Source organism: Bos indicus, chromosome 6 (assembly GCF_029378745.1).
Source record: "Bos indicus isolate NIAB-ARS_2022 breed Sahiwal x Tharparkar chromosome 6, NIAB-ARS_B.indTharparkar_mat_pri_1.0, whole genome shotgun sequence".
NCBI lineage: Eukaryota > Metazoa > Chordata > Mammalia > Artiodactyla > Bovidae > Bos > Bos indicus.
The window spans coordinates 23,210,116-23,226,756 of record NC_091765.1 but is presented as its reverse complement, the minus strand read 5'-3'; the positions used below and the strand labels follow the sequence as shown (position 1 = coordinate 23,226,756).

The 16,641-nt window shown below is 43.5% G+C and overlaps 1 protein-coding gene and 1 pseudogene across 2 annotated transcripts in view; both read right to left on the bottom strand.

Moving 5' to 3' along the window:
* Window positions 1–8,553, bottom strand: part of SLC39A8 (solute carrier family 39 member 8) — an 83,523-nt gene extending 74,970 nt beyond the window's left edge. The window contains exons 1-2 of one of the 2 annotated variants that reach the window (XM_019962383.2): window positions 8,400–8,553; window positions 7,471–7,954 (exon numbers count right to left, since the gene is read on the bottom strand). In XM_019962383.2, coding sequence (XP_019817942.2) covers window positions 7,471–7,689 — 219 coding nt within the window. In that variant the 5' untranslated portion in view covers window positions 7,690–7,954; window positions 8,400–8,553. Of the gene's footprint in view, window positions 1–7,470; window positions 7,955–8,384 lie in introns of both variants that reach the window. The other variant, XM_019962384.2, reaches the window with a different exon arrangement.
* Window positions 8,554–13,092: 4,539 nt separating this feature from the next.
* Window positions 13,093–14,816, bottom strand: LOC139183600 (histone H2B type 1-C/E/F/G/I-like; annotated as a pseudogene).
* Between the last annotated feature and the right edge of the window lie 1,825 nt (window positions 14,817–16,641).

The following is a 16,641-nucleotide window of genomic DNA, read 5'->3' as shown; positions in this document are numbered from 1 at the left end:
CACACCCACAATCTATCCACAGAAGAAAGAAGTTGATTAATATGCCATTCTCCAGGAAAACTTTGTAACTCAGAATTAGGAGAACTATTGTTGCCAAAATATTTTCTCCAAGAAAAATTCAACATATAAGAAAGAAATAAAATAAATTTTCCTTCTATTAGAGAATTCATGGAACCCACTGGAAAATCCATCTTGTGATTAATAGCACAGACATTTGGTACTAGCAGATGTTCATCAAGTAAGTATTTTAAAAGCCAAACCAAACAAGCAAAATTCTCCAAAAAAAAAAAGAGAACTGACTGACTAGTAACTCCTTCACGAGGTGTTTCCCAAAAGGCTCCCTCACTCTTTTCAACAATTAGAGCATGCTACCAAAAGTGTTCATTTGGCAATTAATCACACACAGTCTTGTGATATGTCTGGTAATATTTCTCTCAGTGATTATTTAACTATTGCAGTTTTGCCTTACATATTTCCCACAAATTCCCACCTATTTCTTAGATTAAAAGCTCTCTGAGGACAAGGACCCATCATCATCATTATAATTTTTTTGCCCTTAAAGTGATCAAGCAATGTAGCTAGATAAGTAACTGAAAGTGAAAGTGAAGTCGCTCAGTCCTGTCGGACTCTTTATGACCCCATGGACTGTAGCCTATCAGGCTCCTCCGTTCATGGGATTTTCCAGGCAAGAGTACTGGAGTAGATTGCCATTTCTTCTCCAGATCTTCCCGACCCAGGAATTGAACCCAGGTCTCCCGCATTGCAGGCAGACGCTTTACCATCTGAGCCACCAGGGAAGCCCAAGTAACTGATGGTTAGCCCAAAATCTGAGGTAACGGTTGCCCTGGCTAGAGACAGTATGATTTTTTAAAGTAAAATTCAAAAAATCCACTATTAGTATGTCAACTACAAACTGGCACTTGCCAAGAGCATTGCCAGCGGATGAACATCAAGGACATTTGCCACCTGCATCTGCAGAGATTGAACCCTGCGCTGCTGCAGCTGCTGACCTTCAACACCTCCTGAGGAAGCTCAGAGTGCAATGAGGCACTCTGTGCTCCCGGCACTCTGATGGAACAGGTCTTTGGATAGTCAGATATTTTCAGGAACTGATTTCATAAGCCAATCTTTGCATTTCCTCATATCCAGAAAAGTACTAAATCCCTTCATGATGACATTACGAAGCTCCTAATAACTAGCAGAAAACCTTTTGTAAAACGAGTGCTTAATTGCACTGAACTCCCCCTTCACCAAAATATTATCTATTGACCTTCCCACACTGCCTCTTTGGAGCAGTCTCCCAGAACTAACTGAGGTGCTATCTCCTCATTTGCCGTCCTCATTTTGCCCCAAATAAAACTTAACTCACAGCTCTCAAGTTATGCATCTTTTTTAGTCGACAGGATTTAGGATTGTCTGAGGTTCTACCACTTACTGTTTGATTTTTGCTGAGTTACATAATCTCTCAGAACCACATATTTCTCTTGTGTAAAGTTAATAATGGTATCCTTATCATACGATTGTTGTGATTTTGAAATGTGTTAATACAAATAAATTGGTTGAGTATGTCATACCGAAAAAGAAAAAGAAAACAATAAATCCTTAGCTATAATTATTTATTTTATGTACACAAAGGCCTATGTGACTCCTAGGGTAGTGGGTGAAGATGCAAATTTGGGAGTTATTTATGGAAAGAATGAAGGGTATTTCCTCATATAGATTACCATCATCCCTGGCAAGGGAGCAAACTAAGCTCTTGACATCATGGTCAAGTGAGCTATGAGTGTCTCTCATTTTCTCAAAACCTTTTGGAAACAATGATCACACTGTACACAGTCAAGTTAAATAGAATGATATAATAAATCAGAGTAAGTCCATTGTCTCGTAAGTACAACCACGCCCTTCCATCCTGCCATCCCAGACAGTTTTTCACCTGAAAGGCATTCCTAGGACATTGATCCCATCATTTTTCAGAACATAAAAGAAAGAAAAAGAAAAAAAAAAAGAGGGCAACAACAGATGCTTTCTCTCATCCATCTACAATCAGTGCTTCCCAGCATGTCCTTCATCTAATGCACTGTTACCCGCTCGCGTACCAGGAAAAAGTACAATAAACGACAAGCTATGCATACAACATGCATGCAATAACCACACACACACGCTCCTGTGTTTGCTACAGACCACCAGCCTGACCCCCTGAAATAAGCCAAGTTACCTCCCTGCCTCTTCCTCTGGCATCCTCGGGCCATAAATTAATGAAAGGAAAGGTCTAATAATAGTTACATGACCACTACAGACAAAAGGCTGCAGTAGAAAATACCTGTCTTTGGGACTTTTTCCCTACTCCTCAGTCATGGCTGCTCTCCTAGGCCTCCTGATGGGCTCTCCAGGTTCAAGCGATCATTACAGCTCCTACAAACCACTGCAGTTGCCTCAGCTCCTGTCTCGACCCACTCTTGACACATTCCACACTTTCATGCAGAAGAATTTTCTAAAAACACAAGTCCGATCCCATTCCACTTTTGTTTAAAATTCTTTAATCAAATATCTCATTCTATTATACATTGTAGTCATACGTGCATTATGTCATACATCTATCTAGAAACTAAAGTCATGTGAGGGCTCAAACTGCCTTACTCATATTAAGCAATCTTCACTCATTCATTCAAAAATATATATAATGGGAAATTCCACGGTGTTCCAGTGTTTAGGACATGGAGCTTTCACTGCTGAGGGCCCAGGTTCAATCCCTGGTCAGAGAACTAAGACCCCACCTGGCTTGGCTAAAAAAAAAGTGTATATATATAATATACATATATATATTATACATATACACATATAATGAATATGTGTTGTGTACCAGGCATTACACTAGCCCCTAAAGAGATGAGTCAGATCATTCCCTTCAATTTATTCAAAATCATATCAGAGGAGGGGAGGACATTCAACCATGTGAACAGAAAATTAAAATATATATAAATTATTTACATATTATACTACAATTTCAATATATGTTATGATTGCAGAGGCACCAATTAATATAGGGGCTTCTACTAAACCCCTGAACAGGCTAAGAAAGGCTTCTTGGAAGAAGTAATGTCTAAACTGATAACTAAAGCATAAGCAGATGTGTATGCAGAACCAGGAACTACCAGCAGTCTGTGAAGACTGGAGTAGTAGCAAAGGATAAGACTTGGGAAATATACAGGAACCAGGTCATAAAAAGACTTAAGCCACTTTTAAGTGTTCGAAGTTTGTCTTAAAGGTATTTAACTGTTCTTAAAAAATGAGCAGTATGGTTAGGTTTGTACTTTTAAAAGACCACTCTAATTAGAGTATAGTAGTTATTCAAAATATTTCTAGAACACATGAATAGCTAAGTCTCATCAGCATAATGAAAAAATTTCAAGAATTCAAAAAAAGAGAAATTGGCAAATCAGCAGTGGCTGTGAAGTCCTAGAAATATTTTATGGAAAAAGTGTATCTGGGTTTTTAAAACTGTAAGATTTTGAGAGGGTAATTCAAGGAAATGAAGGATAACCGAGCTGGGAACAGGAAAGGGTGCAAGGAAGAAAATGAGGTAAAAAGTGCTTGAATAAAAATATACGGTGAAGTCGTAGAAGAGTAACTAGTTTAATGTAGTGAGTGCTAGGTCTGGGCAGGTTAGGTTGATATCTCAGGGTTAGCCTCAAATGCCAGACTCCAGATTTAGACTTCACCAGCCAAGAGAATTCATGGAGGAGAACCGAAAGGAGAGAGGCATACTCCAAGTAGTGCTTTATGAAGATTGACTATGAATTGAAAGATGTTTTAAAACAACCTATGAATGAAAAAAAAAGATGCAGGAGCTATGCTGGAAGATTTGTATCCAATGAAAAAATGCAGTTTGGAGTTTGGAGAGAGAAGCAGAAGTCAAAGGCTGAGTGAAGGCGGGAAACAAAGGTTGCCTCACACGCCAACCTGCCACACCCACACCCCCATCACCCCCACTAACCCTCCCCAGGAGACTGATTTAAATAGAAACATTTCCTGCAGCTGAGTGTGATAATTTAGAAATTCGGGGTTTTGAAGGAGAAATGAAGAGAAAAGACCACTTGGAGAATGAGCTAGGACTATCAGAACAAACAGACAGTGGCACTGAGCCCATTCTTAAATCCCCTCAGTTAATCACCCAGGGTACTCACTCAGCTGGGGCTTCCCTTTGTATTCTACACTTGATCTTAGCCAAAAGGCCAAGAAGCGATCCCTTTGTATTCTAGAAACTCCCTCAGATAGAGCAGACCTACACTTTGTCTTAGGCCCCAGAGACCCATTTAGATAAAAGAGCTCCTTCCTCTCACTTGTTTGGCCTACTTCTTCTACCTGCTCTTTGTACCCTCAGAAACCATAAGAAGCAAAACAGTAAACTCAATCATTCTATTGTCTCCAGTTTGAACTCAGGTACCTTTGATCTCCCAAAGCAACAAGCTAATTTAATAGTACTTGCTGAAGGCAATGGCACCCCACTCCAGTACTCTTGCCTGGAAAATCCCATGGATGGAGGAGCCTGGTAGGCTCCAGTCCATGGGGTCACTAAGAGTCGGGCAAGACTGAGCAACTTCATTTTCACTTTTCACTTTCATGCATTGGAGAAAGAATTCGCAACCCACTCCAGTATTCTTGCCTGGAGAATCCCAGGGACAGAGGAACCTGGTGGGCTGTCGTCTATGGGGTCGCACAGAGTCGGACACGACTGAAGTGACTTAGCAGCAGCAGCAGCAGCACATGCTAGCAAGGTAATGCTCAAAATCCTTCAAGATAGGCTTCAGCAGTATATAAACCGAGAACTCCCAGATGTGCTGCTGCTGCTGCTGCTAAGTCGCTGCTAAGAAACAACGTAGTTTGTAAATAGATCTCATATAAGATTCAATAAATCCCTGGCCCAAAGAAATAAATTCTATCTTTTCAACTGTCCTCCAAGTCAGAAAATCATGTTTTTCACATATATTATTATTCTACTTTGTTGCAGGTGAGGAAACTGAAGTTACCTTCTTTAAGGTATGGAGATATTAACAGCCCTAAATTTTGTTCCAAATTGGATAGTCTCCTGCTGGAGCAGATGTAAATGCCAGCAAATTAACAGATTCTTCTGGAATGGCATTTCATTGGACATGATTTAACTGATGATGGTTGTTATCAGTAGAACTTTTTAGAACATCAAACAGATGTTTGCTAGGTCTGATCAAGTGATAAATTTTCCTTGGCTTCCCTTTGTTTCCAAAGTAATTAGGGGCTTTTCCCCATCTCTTTTTGATGTCCACAGAGGCCATAATGAGGGTAGTTAAATATGCAAACAGAAGAATGAAAAACAAGGTGTCAACATACATATAATTTACCTACTGAGGTACCTACCTACTCATAAGCTGGGAATCATACTGCTAACAAACTTAAGCAACTTTCCTAAATTATTTAGGTATATTTTCCACTGTCTTTGTCAAGGTGTGGCTCAGGGGTCTTTTGTCCCTTTATAGTTCATCAGCACCTTCAAACATTGCAAGATAAGGAGATAATTTAAGTCAAAACAATGTGTAGGCTACAGATATGCAGCTGCAAGTCAAGTCCCCAGGCATCTTTCCAAGCATATGACTGACCACTCCTGCTCCTATCTAAAAATGCTTTAGTCAGCTCAGCTGTTCCTTGATTGAAGAGTCTGCAACTAGATGGAAAATACTTACGAAGTTAGTTGTTTGCCTTATTTTCTAAAACATCAATATAATATGAAGTCATTTCAGCTTTTCCAATGTATTATTTCTTAGCCATTACATTCTGGTATGTAATGCCATGCAAGAATCAGATAGACAGTTTACTAAAGAACTTGCCTAAGACCATAAAACCCTTCTAGATCAAAGGACACGCACTCTGATACCTCATGGCATCAGAATCTTATACTTCTTATGTACTGCATGTTTTAATTGAGGTAAAATATTTCTAACAAAATGAATGCCAAACTATAAGGTTATCAACAAAGAATTTATCTGATTAAAGGGGCCTCCCTGGTGGCTCAGCTGGTAAAGAATCTGCCTGCAATGTAGGAGACCTGGGTTCGATCCCTGGGTTGTGAAGATCCCCTGGAATAGGGAAGGGCTACCCACTCCAGTATTTATTCTTGCCTGGAGAATCCCATGGACAGAGAAGCCTGGCGGGCTACAGTCCATAGGGTCACAAGAGTCGGACACGACTTAGCAATTAAACCACCACCACCACCCACTCCAGTATTCTGGCCTGGAGAATTCCATGAACTGTATAGTCCATAGGATCACAAAGACACGACTGAGTGACTTTCACTTCACTATCTGAGTAAAATTTCCCTAATTGTAATCGAAGGCCAGATACGTTGGGAAACTCTAGATTTCCAGGAGTAGAGTAACAGTATAACATTCCCAAACATTTTTTAACATTCCCAAACATTCTGGACCACAAAACTTTTTGTAGCACAAACTAACATCACCCAGAAGTGACAAACAATACGGAAAGTACTGAATACTGCCATTCATCATCAGTTATCACTGGAACCACAGCAGAAGGGGGGAAAAAAAAACAATCAAAGCACTGAGTTAACAGAGTTTTAAAAAGGAGAGGGGATTTGGGGGGAGGATGCTAAAAGCACACTTTGCTTATTTCACAATTTTAAGAAATAATCATAGGCTATTTATTATGAAAATAATGAAGAATCTCTAATACCCATTTTGAAGTTTACTGACATGTATGGTCTTAACTGCGCCTAGGTAACTTAGGATGATCGTTAAATCTTAGGAATTACCAAACGCTTAAATAATGCTGTGTATCTGTACTAAGATAGGTTTTTTTCTTTTTGTTTGAATGAATGAATATTAGAACCAAACTTTTGACCTGATAGATGAATAAAAACTATGGCTCTAAACACAGTTCCATCACCAGTTGACGTGTGATCTTGGTCTCAGGGCCCCCTCGGCCTCCTTGGTCTCTATACAATAAGCCCTTCAGCCCTAAGTGCCTCCTGTAACTTACAAGGGAAAGACAGAACTACATTATACCTTGCTAGCAGCTGTTACCCACCAAGCAGCTGTTAACAGGGGTGCCTGTGAGCCACTGTCTCTGCCAGGAAGACTTCAGTACGCCATTCGTATCTCAAACGCATCTCTCAAGGTGCTTCCCGCACTCAACTACTTCATAAACTTTTGCATAAAATCTTATAACCACAAGCGTCCGACGGCTCAATTCATCGGGCATAAAACTGCAGTTTCTGGTTCCCTCGTCACCGCCAGCCCTTTAACCTCGGCTAGAAGGTCAGATCCAGTAAAAAAAAAAAAAAAAAACAGGACCCGCCTCACACTTGAGAGACAAAACCAAGTTCTTTCTCCTGCGCTTGTCCCCTTTAATCAACGTTCAAGTACAAATGGACGTCCCCTGACACCCCGGCGTTTGGGGAAGGGCGGCCCGGCCCGGCCCTACCTGGTTGAAGTGCAGCTGTCCCGGCTCGGGGGCGCCCTCCACGGGGGCGGCTCCCAGACGCTCCAACAGGCGCCCGAGCTGCGCCGCCGACAGGCTCCGGTTGGCGCCGAACACGCTCAGCACATCCTCGCTGAAGGCGAGCCAGGGCACCTCCGCCTCCCCTCCGAGGCCAGCGGCCGCCAACAGCAGGAGCCCAGCCACCGCTCGACCCGGAGCCATCGTGGCCGCGGTTGCCCCTCACGGGCCCAAAACGGACTGGAGCGCACAGGGACGGGACGGGCGCAGCCGCGTCGGTGCCCAAGGGCTCCCGTCAGGCGTCGGCGCCGGTCCGGGTCAGCGGTGGCGCGGGGCGCACCTGGTCCTCCGGCGCCTTCGAAATAGCAGCAGCCCGCGACCTGCCGGGCATTGAAGTGGCGGTGCAGCCGGGCGGGGAGGGCGGGGTGGGAGCGATAGACAGAGCGGGCCCCCGGGCCTCCTGGAGAACCTGAGATAAAAAGGACAAAGGGGGACAGAGATAAAGGCCACCCGGCTACCCGCCGGTCGGCCTCGGGAGCATTGCGAGACCGGACCCCTCAGACGCCCCGCCGGGCTTGGGGCCAATTGCCCCGGAGCGGAGTTTGCAGACATTCCAGGATTAGCTTGCAGTGTGAAGACACATGCTCCTTCCGGATCTAAAGCCCCAAATCACGTCACTTTTTAGGAAGAAAACTACACTGGCTACAGAACCCCACCTCCCCTTCCTTTCTTTCTGATTAATTCCATCTGCAAACTTAGAAGGGGTGAGGCGTGCAGTCCCCAGCCAGCTGCAGGAAATGGCCCCTTCGGAGTCCTGGGGTTTGACCGTCTAAACGGGACCCTCCCTCTCCCAGATCTCCCAGATCTTCCTTGGCAAGTAGAGAAGTAGGTGAGCTGACCTGCTAACCTCTCACCTCGCCTGTGTATTTCTGCGTCTGTTTTTGTCCACGTAAATCAGTCCCTCTCTCTCTCCTTCTTTCTTCCCTCCACTCCCTCCCTCCCCTTCTCTCAACACTATCCCTGGCGAGTCCGCGGTAAAAACTCTGAGCTCCGGCCCCGCGCTCTTTACAAATAACCAGAGGCGGAGGGCCCTGTCCCCGCCTCCCCGCAGCACGTGGTGACACGCTCGCCGGCCTGGACTCCCGCGCGCGTCCACGCCGGGGCGCACAGCCGCTGTCATCGGCTCTTGGCGGGCGGGGCGCACTCCTACCCCCAGCGGCGCCGGCTCCCCACCCTCACCCTCGGGGAGTTACCTGAATGCCACCTCCCGGGCGATCTGCCTCGCCTCCTTTCTGACCTTGGAGGTCTCTTTGTTACCTTGTTGAAACCAGCTTCCTGAAATGGAGCCTGGAACCCTCAGCATTGTCTAAGAGATTAGCCGGAATTGCTTTTTTGTCTTACTTCTTAAAGTCAAGAGAAAAAGGAAACCCAATCTGCAGCGGCGGTGGCGAGCTCAGAGCCGGCACTGCTCTACCCGGCCCTTCCTGACGCCGCACGGGATATCCGCAGATCAGAGTGAATTGTTTGTTTGTTCAGATGAGAGTTCAAGAAAAGCCGACTTAGGTGTAAGGTCAACAAGTTTGTGCAAAGTGTACGCGCGCGGTGTTTGAGGGCAAAGGTTGTGTCTGGTAGCTACCACTGTCCAGAAATAAACTGAAACCACGATTCACTGTGACAGAAAGACGGTAAGAGGAATTCAGAGCGCTGTTCTTGTATTTCACGGGGGAGAGTGCAGGGCTTCCTAAAACTGTTTTAAAAGAGGCATTTAGCTCCAGACAAGGGGCAGGCAATCTCATTTTCCACGAGGAACTTAGTTGATGGAAGAAAGAGACACGGAGAGAAAATTCCAGAAGGATGATCTAGGGGGACATATCTGCAGGACTGTCCCTATGGAGAAAATTTTGTTGTTGTTTAGTCACTAAAGTTGTGTCCAACTCTTTTGTGACTCCATGAACTGTAGCCCACCAGGCTCCTCTATCCCTGGGCTTCCCAGGCAAGAGTCCTGGAATAGGTTGCCATTGCCTGTTCCAGGGGATCTTCCCCAGGGATCAGAACTGCATCTCCTGCTTTGCAAGCATGCTTTACCACTGAGCCACCAGGGAAGCCCACGAAGAAGGTTTGCCTGTGTTCTAACCAGAGAGCTTGGAAGGCAGCAATGAGAGGAAAAAGTTACCAAGAGGAAGATTTCTGCAGAAAATAAGGCACAGCTGCTTTGGGAGGTAGTGATTTCCCCATGATTGAAAGTGATTCAAACTCATGGGTATGTAGTAGGTTTCCTGCCTTGGAGGAATATCAACAAAATGATCTTTATGGTGTGTCCCTTCCAATTATGAAATCTGTGTGTTTGTTGTTACTAATTTACAGAATTACATTGGTGCCAAAGGACAAATATTTCACCAAGGGCCTGAAATACGTTCATATCACACTTACGTTCTTAAATTACACAACTGATGGGGACACTTCAAGATTTTTCTTGGATCCTTACATATAGTTTGTTGCCCATTTTTCCTTTTGACCCCAATAACTCAAGGTGATTCTTGGAAATCAATGAATGTTCTAAATGATTCACCTAAACCCAGCAAGTTGTTCATTCCTACTGGAACTGCAACATTGATAAGATGTTGAACTTTCCACAAATGTGAATGGGTTTCAAGTAATACAAATTTTATATTGTGGATTTTTTAAAATAAAATTTTATTCATCAGCCATTTGGCTATCTCTCACATTTTGCTTGGATGGGCTGGATGAAGCACAAACTAGAATCAAGATTGCCAGAAGAAATATCAATAACCTCAAATATGCAGAAGACACCACCCTTATGGCAGAAAGCAAAGAAGAACTAAAGAGCTTCTTGATGGAAGTGAAAGACAAGAGTGAAAAATTTGACTTAAAGTTCAACATTCAGAAAACGAAGATCATGGCATCCAGTCCCATCATTTCATGGCAAATAGATGGGGAAACAATGGAAACGGTGGCAGACTTTATTTTTGGGGGCTCCAAAATCACTGCAGATGGTGACTGCAGCCATGAAATTAAAAGACGCTTGCTCCTTGGAAGAAAAGTTATGACCAACCTAGACAGCATATTAAAAAGCAGAGACATTAACTTTGCCAACAAAGGTCTGTCTAGTCAAGGCTATGGTTTTTCCAGTGGTCATGTATGGATGTGAGAGTTGGACTATAAAGAAAGCTGAGCACCAAAGAATTGATGCTTTTGAACTGTGGTGTTGGAGAAGACTCTTGAGAGTCCCTTGAACTGAAAGGAGATCCAACCAGTCCATCCTAAAAGAAATCAGTCCTGAATATACATTGGAAGAACTGACGTTGAAGCTGAAACTCCAATACTCTGGCCATCTGATGCAAAGAACTGACTCATTGGAAAAGACTCTGATGCTGGGAAAGATTGAAGGTGGGAGGAGAAGGGGACAACAGAGGATGAGATGGTTGGATGGCATCACCAACTCAATAGACACGAGTTTGATTAAACTCCAGGAGTTAGTGATGGACAGGGAGGTCTGGCATGCTGTGGTCCATGGGGTCGCAAAGAATCGGACACGACTGATCGACTGAACTGAACTGAACTGATATACATTTTGCCAAACCATCAATCTTACGTGATGATAAATAGTAAAATAAATTATCAACCTGCTCGGCATCTTTATCAAAAACAGTTAACATAATGTAAGCATGCTATAAAAGAGAATATTCAAAAAATGTTACTAACAACCAGACTGGTGAGGCTAATTTCTAGATCTAATGAAATACAGTCACCAAAATACTACTTACTTAATGTTTTAGGGCCTAAAATATAGCATTATATCAACAATATCATTATTGAAGAAAAAAACTTCCAATTTAAAATATAATGTAAAAACTAATTTTTCTCAGAAATGTGCTGTAAAGGTCAAATAATTTTAAATGATAATAATGAAGAGAAGAGTGCCAAGAACACTGGCCAAGCTGTAGAAAATTGTTCTTTCTCTTGTGTCACCTGGGAAAACTGGGAGAGTCATTTGACGCTCCTCTGTCCATGGAATTCTCTAGGCGAGCATGCAGGAGTCCATTGCCATTTCCTACTCCAGAAGATCTTCCTGACCCAGGGATCAAACCCAAGTCTCTGGCATTGTAGGCAGATTCTTTACCATCTGAGCCACCAGGGAAGCCTCATTTGACCTCACCAGGTCTAAGTTCCCTCATCTATGAAACAATAAAATTGGGCTAGAAGCACAAATATTCACTCCAGCTTTTTCATTTCTAAATGTCTAATTTAGATGTCATCTATCGGGGTGGGGCGTGGGGGGGCATGAAACACCTAGAAGAGAAATAAAAGTTCAATTCTCCAATGAAAAGGGCATTTAACTTCAAATCTTATTAAATTTTTCTTAGTCCAAATTTTTTGTTACTATTGCAGAAGAAGCATATTGACCACTTTTAAACTTTTCCACGAATTTATTTCCCTATAGAAGGACTAATGAGCAAACGTGGGAAATGGTATGTCCTTTTCCTTTTTTCCCCTCCTTTCTCTTCTTCTGGAGAAGGAAATGGCAACCCACTCAAGTACCTTTGCCTTGGAAATCCCATGGACAGAGGGGCATAGTAGGCTACAGTCCACAGGGTCGCAAAGAGTCAGACACGACTGAGTGACTTCACTTTCACTTTCTCTTCCTCTTCTTCTCTTTCAGTCCTAAAGAAGTCATCCTCAGGAGCATAGCATAATAAATAATATCTGTATGGAGGGCAGTCACAGTGGCCCAAAGAAGAGTGTTGGAACTCCAACAAGGGAAGAAGGGTATCCAAGTGGGAGGGAAATTTAGCATGTGTAGTTAGAGCCCAAGCAGGGTGACAAGGTGTCAAGGTTGGGGGAGGAAACTAGAAATCAGAGGATGCCTTCCTAAGGTGGCAAGAGCATATTCAAGTACCCCCACACAGTATGTCAGCACCCAAGTATGATGAGTGAAGCATCCTTTCCAGTATGATTCATCAGAGCCCAGGCTGGAAAGGAGGGCTTCAACAAAAGGCAGTGGCATGGTGTGAGGTATCAAGATCAGAGCAAGGGTTATACAGCACCCTTGGTCAGAGTCTGAGAGAAAGAGAAGCTGTCGAGTGTCGAGTCAGAGGCTGGGTGGGTGAGGAGGGCATTCCTGCACAGAATGTCCGAGGTGGACAAGGGTGAGGAGGGAGACCCTGCCAAGCAGCCACACCAGGGTACCAGGGTCTGTACAGTGAAGAGGGCAGCCTGATGTGGGAGATGTGATAGTGTGATTTATAATCAGTTCAGTCACTCAGTTGTGTGTGACTCTTTAAGACACCATGGACTGCAGCACACCAGGCTTCCCTGTCCATCACCAACTCCCGGAGCTTGCCCAAACTCATGTCCATCGAGTTGGTGATGCCATCCAACCATCTTATCCTCTGTTGTCCCCCTCTCCTCCTGCCTTCTATCTTTCCTCATTGGTCTTTTCCAATGAGTCAGTTCTTCACATCAAGTGGCCAAAGTGTTGGAGCTTCAGCTTCATCATTGGACCTTTCATTGAATACTCAGGACTGATTTCCTTTATAATTGACTAGTTTGATCTCCTTGCAGTCCAGGGGACTCACAAGAGTCTTCTCCAGCACCACAGTTCAAAAACATCAATTCTTTGGCACTCAACTTTCTTTATGGTCCAACTCTCACATTAATATATGACTACTGGAAAAGCCATAGCTTTGACTAGACAGACTTTTGTTGGTAATGTCTATGCTGTCTGGGTTGGTTATAGCTTTTCTTCCAAGGAGCAAGCGTCTTTTAATTTCATGGCTGCAGTCAACATCTGCAGTGATTTTTGAGCCCAAGAAAAGAAAGTCTATCACTGTTTCCATTGTTTTCCCATCTATTTGCCATGAAGTGATGGGACTGGATGCCATGACCTTAGATTTTTGAATGTTGAGTTTTAAGCCAGCTTTTTCACTCTCCTCTTTCACTTTCATTAAGAGGCTCTTTAGTTCCTCTTTGCTTTCTGCCATAAGGGTGGTGTCATCTGCATATCTATCTGAGGTTATTAATATTTCTCCCTGCAATCTAGATTCCAGCTTGTGCTTCTTCCAGCCTGGCATTTCGCATGATGTACTCTGCATATAAGTAAATAAGCAGGGTGACAATATACAGCCTTGACATGATGTATAATAAGAAAAACATATTTGTCTTCATTTCTGTTTCTGGCACCAAGCTCCTAAAAGCCTTGGAATTTCCTAGGTGATGCAAGTGTTAAAAAGGTGACTTTTGGACCCCACCTAAGGATGAAGAAAACCAGCCATGTGATGAGAGGGTTTGAACTTTCAATTTAACCCACTTAACTTCTTGGGAGAGGAGAGCAGCTGGAGGTTGACTCATTCACTAATAGTAAGTGGTTAAATCAATCATGCCTATGTAATGAAAGTGAAAGTGAAGTCGCTCAGTCGTGTCCAACTCTTAGCGACCCCATGGACTACAGCCCACCAGGCCCTCCGTCCATGGGATTTTCCAGGCAAGAGTACTGGAGTGGGGTGCCATTGCCTTCTCCGTTAACAGCGGCTAGGCATATTATATTTACTTGGAACTGGTATACTTGGTGATAGCCTTAGTGCCCTCGGACACGGCGTGCTTGGCCAGCTCCCCAGGTAGCAGCAAGTGCACAGTGATCTGGATCTCCCTGGATGTGATAGTCTAGCGCTTGTTGTAATGCGCCAGGCGCGATGCCTCGCCAGCAATGCGCTCGGAAATGTCTTTGACGAAGGAGTTCATGATTCCCATGGCCTTGGACAAGATGCCAGTGTCCGGGTGGACTTGCTTCAGCACCTTGTACACGTAGACGGAGTAGCTCTCCTTGCGGCTGCGCTTGCGCTTCTTGCCGTCCTTCTTCTGGGCCTTGGTCACAGCTTTTTTAGAGCCCTTTTAGGGGCAGGAACAGACTTAGCTGGTTCAGGCATGCCTATAATGACAACACCCAACAACACAGAATGAAGCCTTTGTAAAAATCCAAAGGATTGGATTGGGAGAGACTGCAGCTTGTTAAACACAAGGAGATTCACCTAGAGTGGTGCATTCAGAGAGGGAAGAAGCTCCACCCACTTTCCACAGACCTTATCCCATGCACCTCTTCCATCAGGCTGTTCCTGAGTTACTTTTTGTAATAAACGGGGGATGTGTTAAGTGTCAGTTGTTGGCCAACCTTTTGCAACCCCATGGACTGTAGCCTGCCAGCCTCCTCTGTCCATGGAATTTTCCAGGCAAGAATACTGGAGTGGGTTACCATTTCCTTCTCCAGAAACTGGGGATAGAGTAGGCAAAATGTTCTGTTGAGTTCTGTGAATCATTGGAACCTCTGATCTACAACCAGTTGATCAGAAGTACAGGTAGCAACCTGAACTTTGTGACTGACATGGGTGGGGTGACTGTCCTGTAAGACTGAGCCTTAAACTGGGTTCTGACACTCTCTCTAGGTAGATAGCGTTAGCATGGAGTTGAATTGGAGGACACATGGTATCTGAGAATGAACTGGGTACATGTGGAAACCCACCTCCCATTTTGAAATTTGGAATTTCAGAATTGTGGAAGGAGAATCCGAGAAGGAGGGAATCAGGGGGGAAAGAGATGGCATCAGAAATAGATTAGTTATGTATAAGGAAATCCATTAAATAAATATATTAAAGATAATAGCAACCAGTTTTCTCACTATCAGAGAAGGAACTTGGAAACATCAAGATGGAGAAAACTAGGATGAGCTCATGATGAGGTGTTGGAGATGTCAGCGTTACTTTGTGGTTTTCAGTATATAAACAAATCAAAACAGATATTGTTGTAAATAATCCCTAGCTCTGTCCATCAGGAGGGGCTGGAAATGGTGATGCCCTAATAACAATAAGCATACCCAAAGCCCTGAGCTTGGCTTCTAAAAACTATGCCCACCAGTAGGAATCAGAGCTCCCTAGGAAAAGGAGTTGGTTCCAGGACTGAGCAGGCCAAGACCAAGATAAACCTAGAATCTTTTGCTATGCCTGAAAACAAGAAAATGGTCCAAAAATGTAGGAAATGCATGCAAAGTATTCCAAAAGAATGGAACATGGGAGCAGCAACACACACTCAGATGGATGGGTGGAGGAAAGGAATCTCTGTACTGTTCTTGCAACTTTTCTTTAAGCTTGTAATTGTATCAAATTGTTAAAAAAAAAAATAATAAAATAGTAAGTATGAATAAGGAAAGGAGAACATTCCTGCAACAAATTGCACAGAAATTAATAGTAAAATTTGATAAAATCCCAACTTGGTAATACCCCATAAAATTAACAAATTCACTCAATGCATATTTTTAGTCTCTGCATCACAGTCCCTAATATCTGGGAAAAGAAAAGTGAAAATATGCATTTTGTTTTACCTTTAAGAAGCCTGAGGCTTCCCTGGTGGCTCAGATGGTAAAGCGTCTGTCTGCAATGCAGGAGACCCAGGTTTGATCCCTGGGTTGGGAAAATCCCCTGGAGAAGGAAACGGCGGCCCATTCCAGTACTCTTGCCTGGAAAAGTCCATGGACAGAGTCTGGTAGGCTACAGTCCATGGGCTTGCAAAGACTCTGACATAACTAAGCGACTTCACTTTCACTTTTCTGTGCTATGCTGTGCTTAAAAAAGAAGAAGAAGAAGCCTGTAGTTAAGGTTAGACAGCAGGGAGATGGTTAGTGTTATGGAGATGTTAAAGGTTGCAGAGAAGAGAGATTGGAGGACTGATACTGAGCAAATAATTCACAGAGCAGGGAACATTTGAGCTTGAAAGATCAGTAGAGGTTTGACAGACAGGGAGTGGAAGCACATTCCAGGACGAAGAAATGCAAAGTAGAAAGCTCCAAGAAACCTGAAGAGCAAGGAGAACTGAAAGAGGGCCTTTGGACCTGAAGAGTCTAGAGTAGGAACTCAAAGTTCCAGGGGGTCAAAGACGTCTTTAGTGATGCTCCAAAAGATTCCTTATGGTCATCTGTGGTAAGAGTTCTCCTCAGTGAATTTAAACCTTCTATTTCCGGTATTATGAGTATCAAATATTATTCCTTCCTTATTATTACAAACATGCCACACATAAAATTCTCAAATGGGAGTAAGATAATGATAAAATATTAAATCTGGATAAAATCTGTCCAGATTGTACGTGACTATT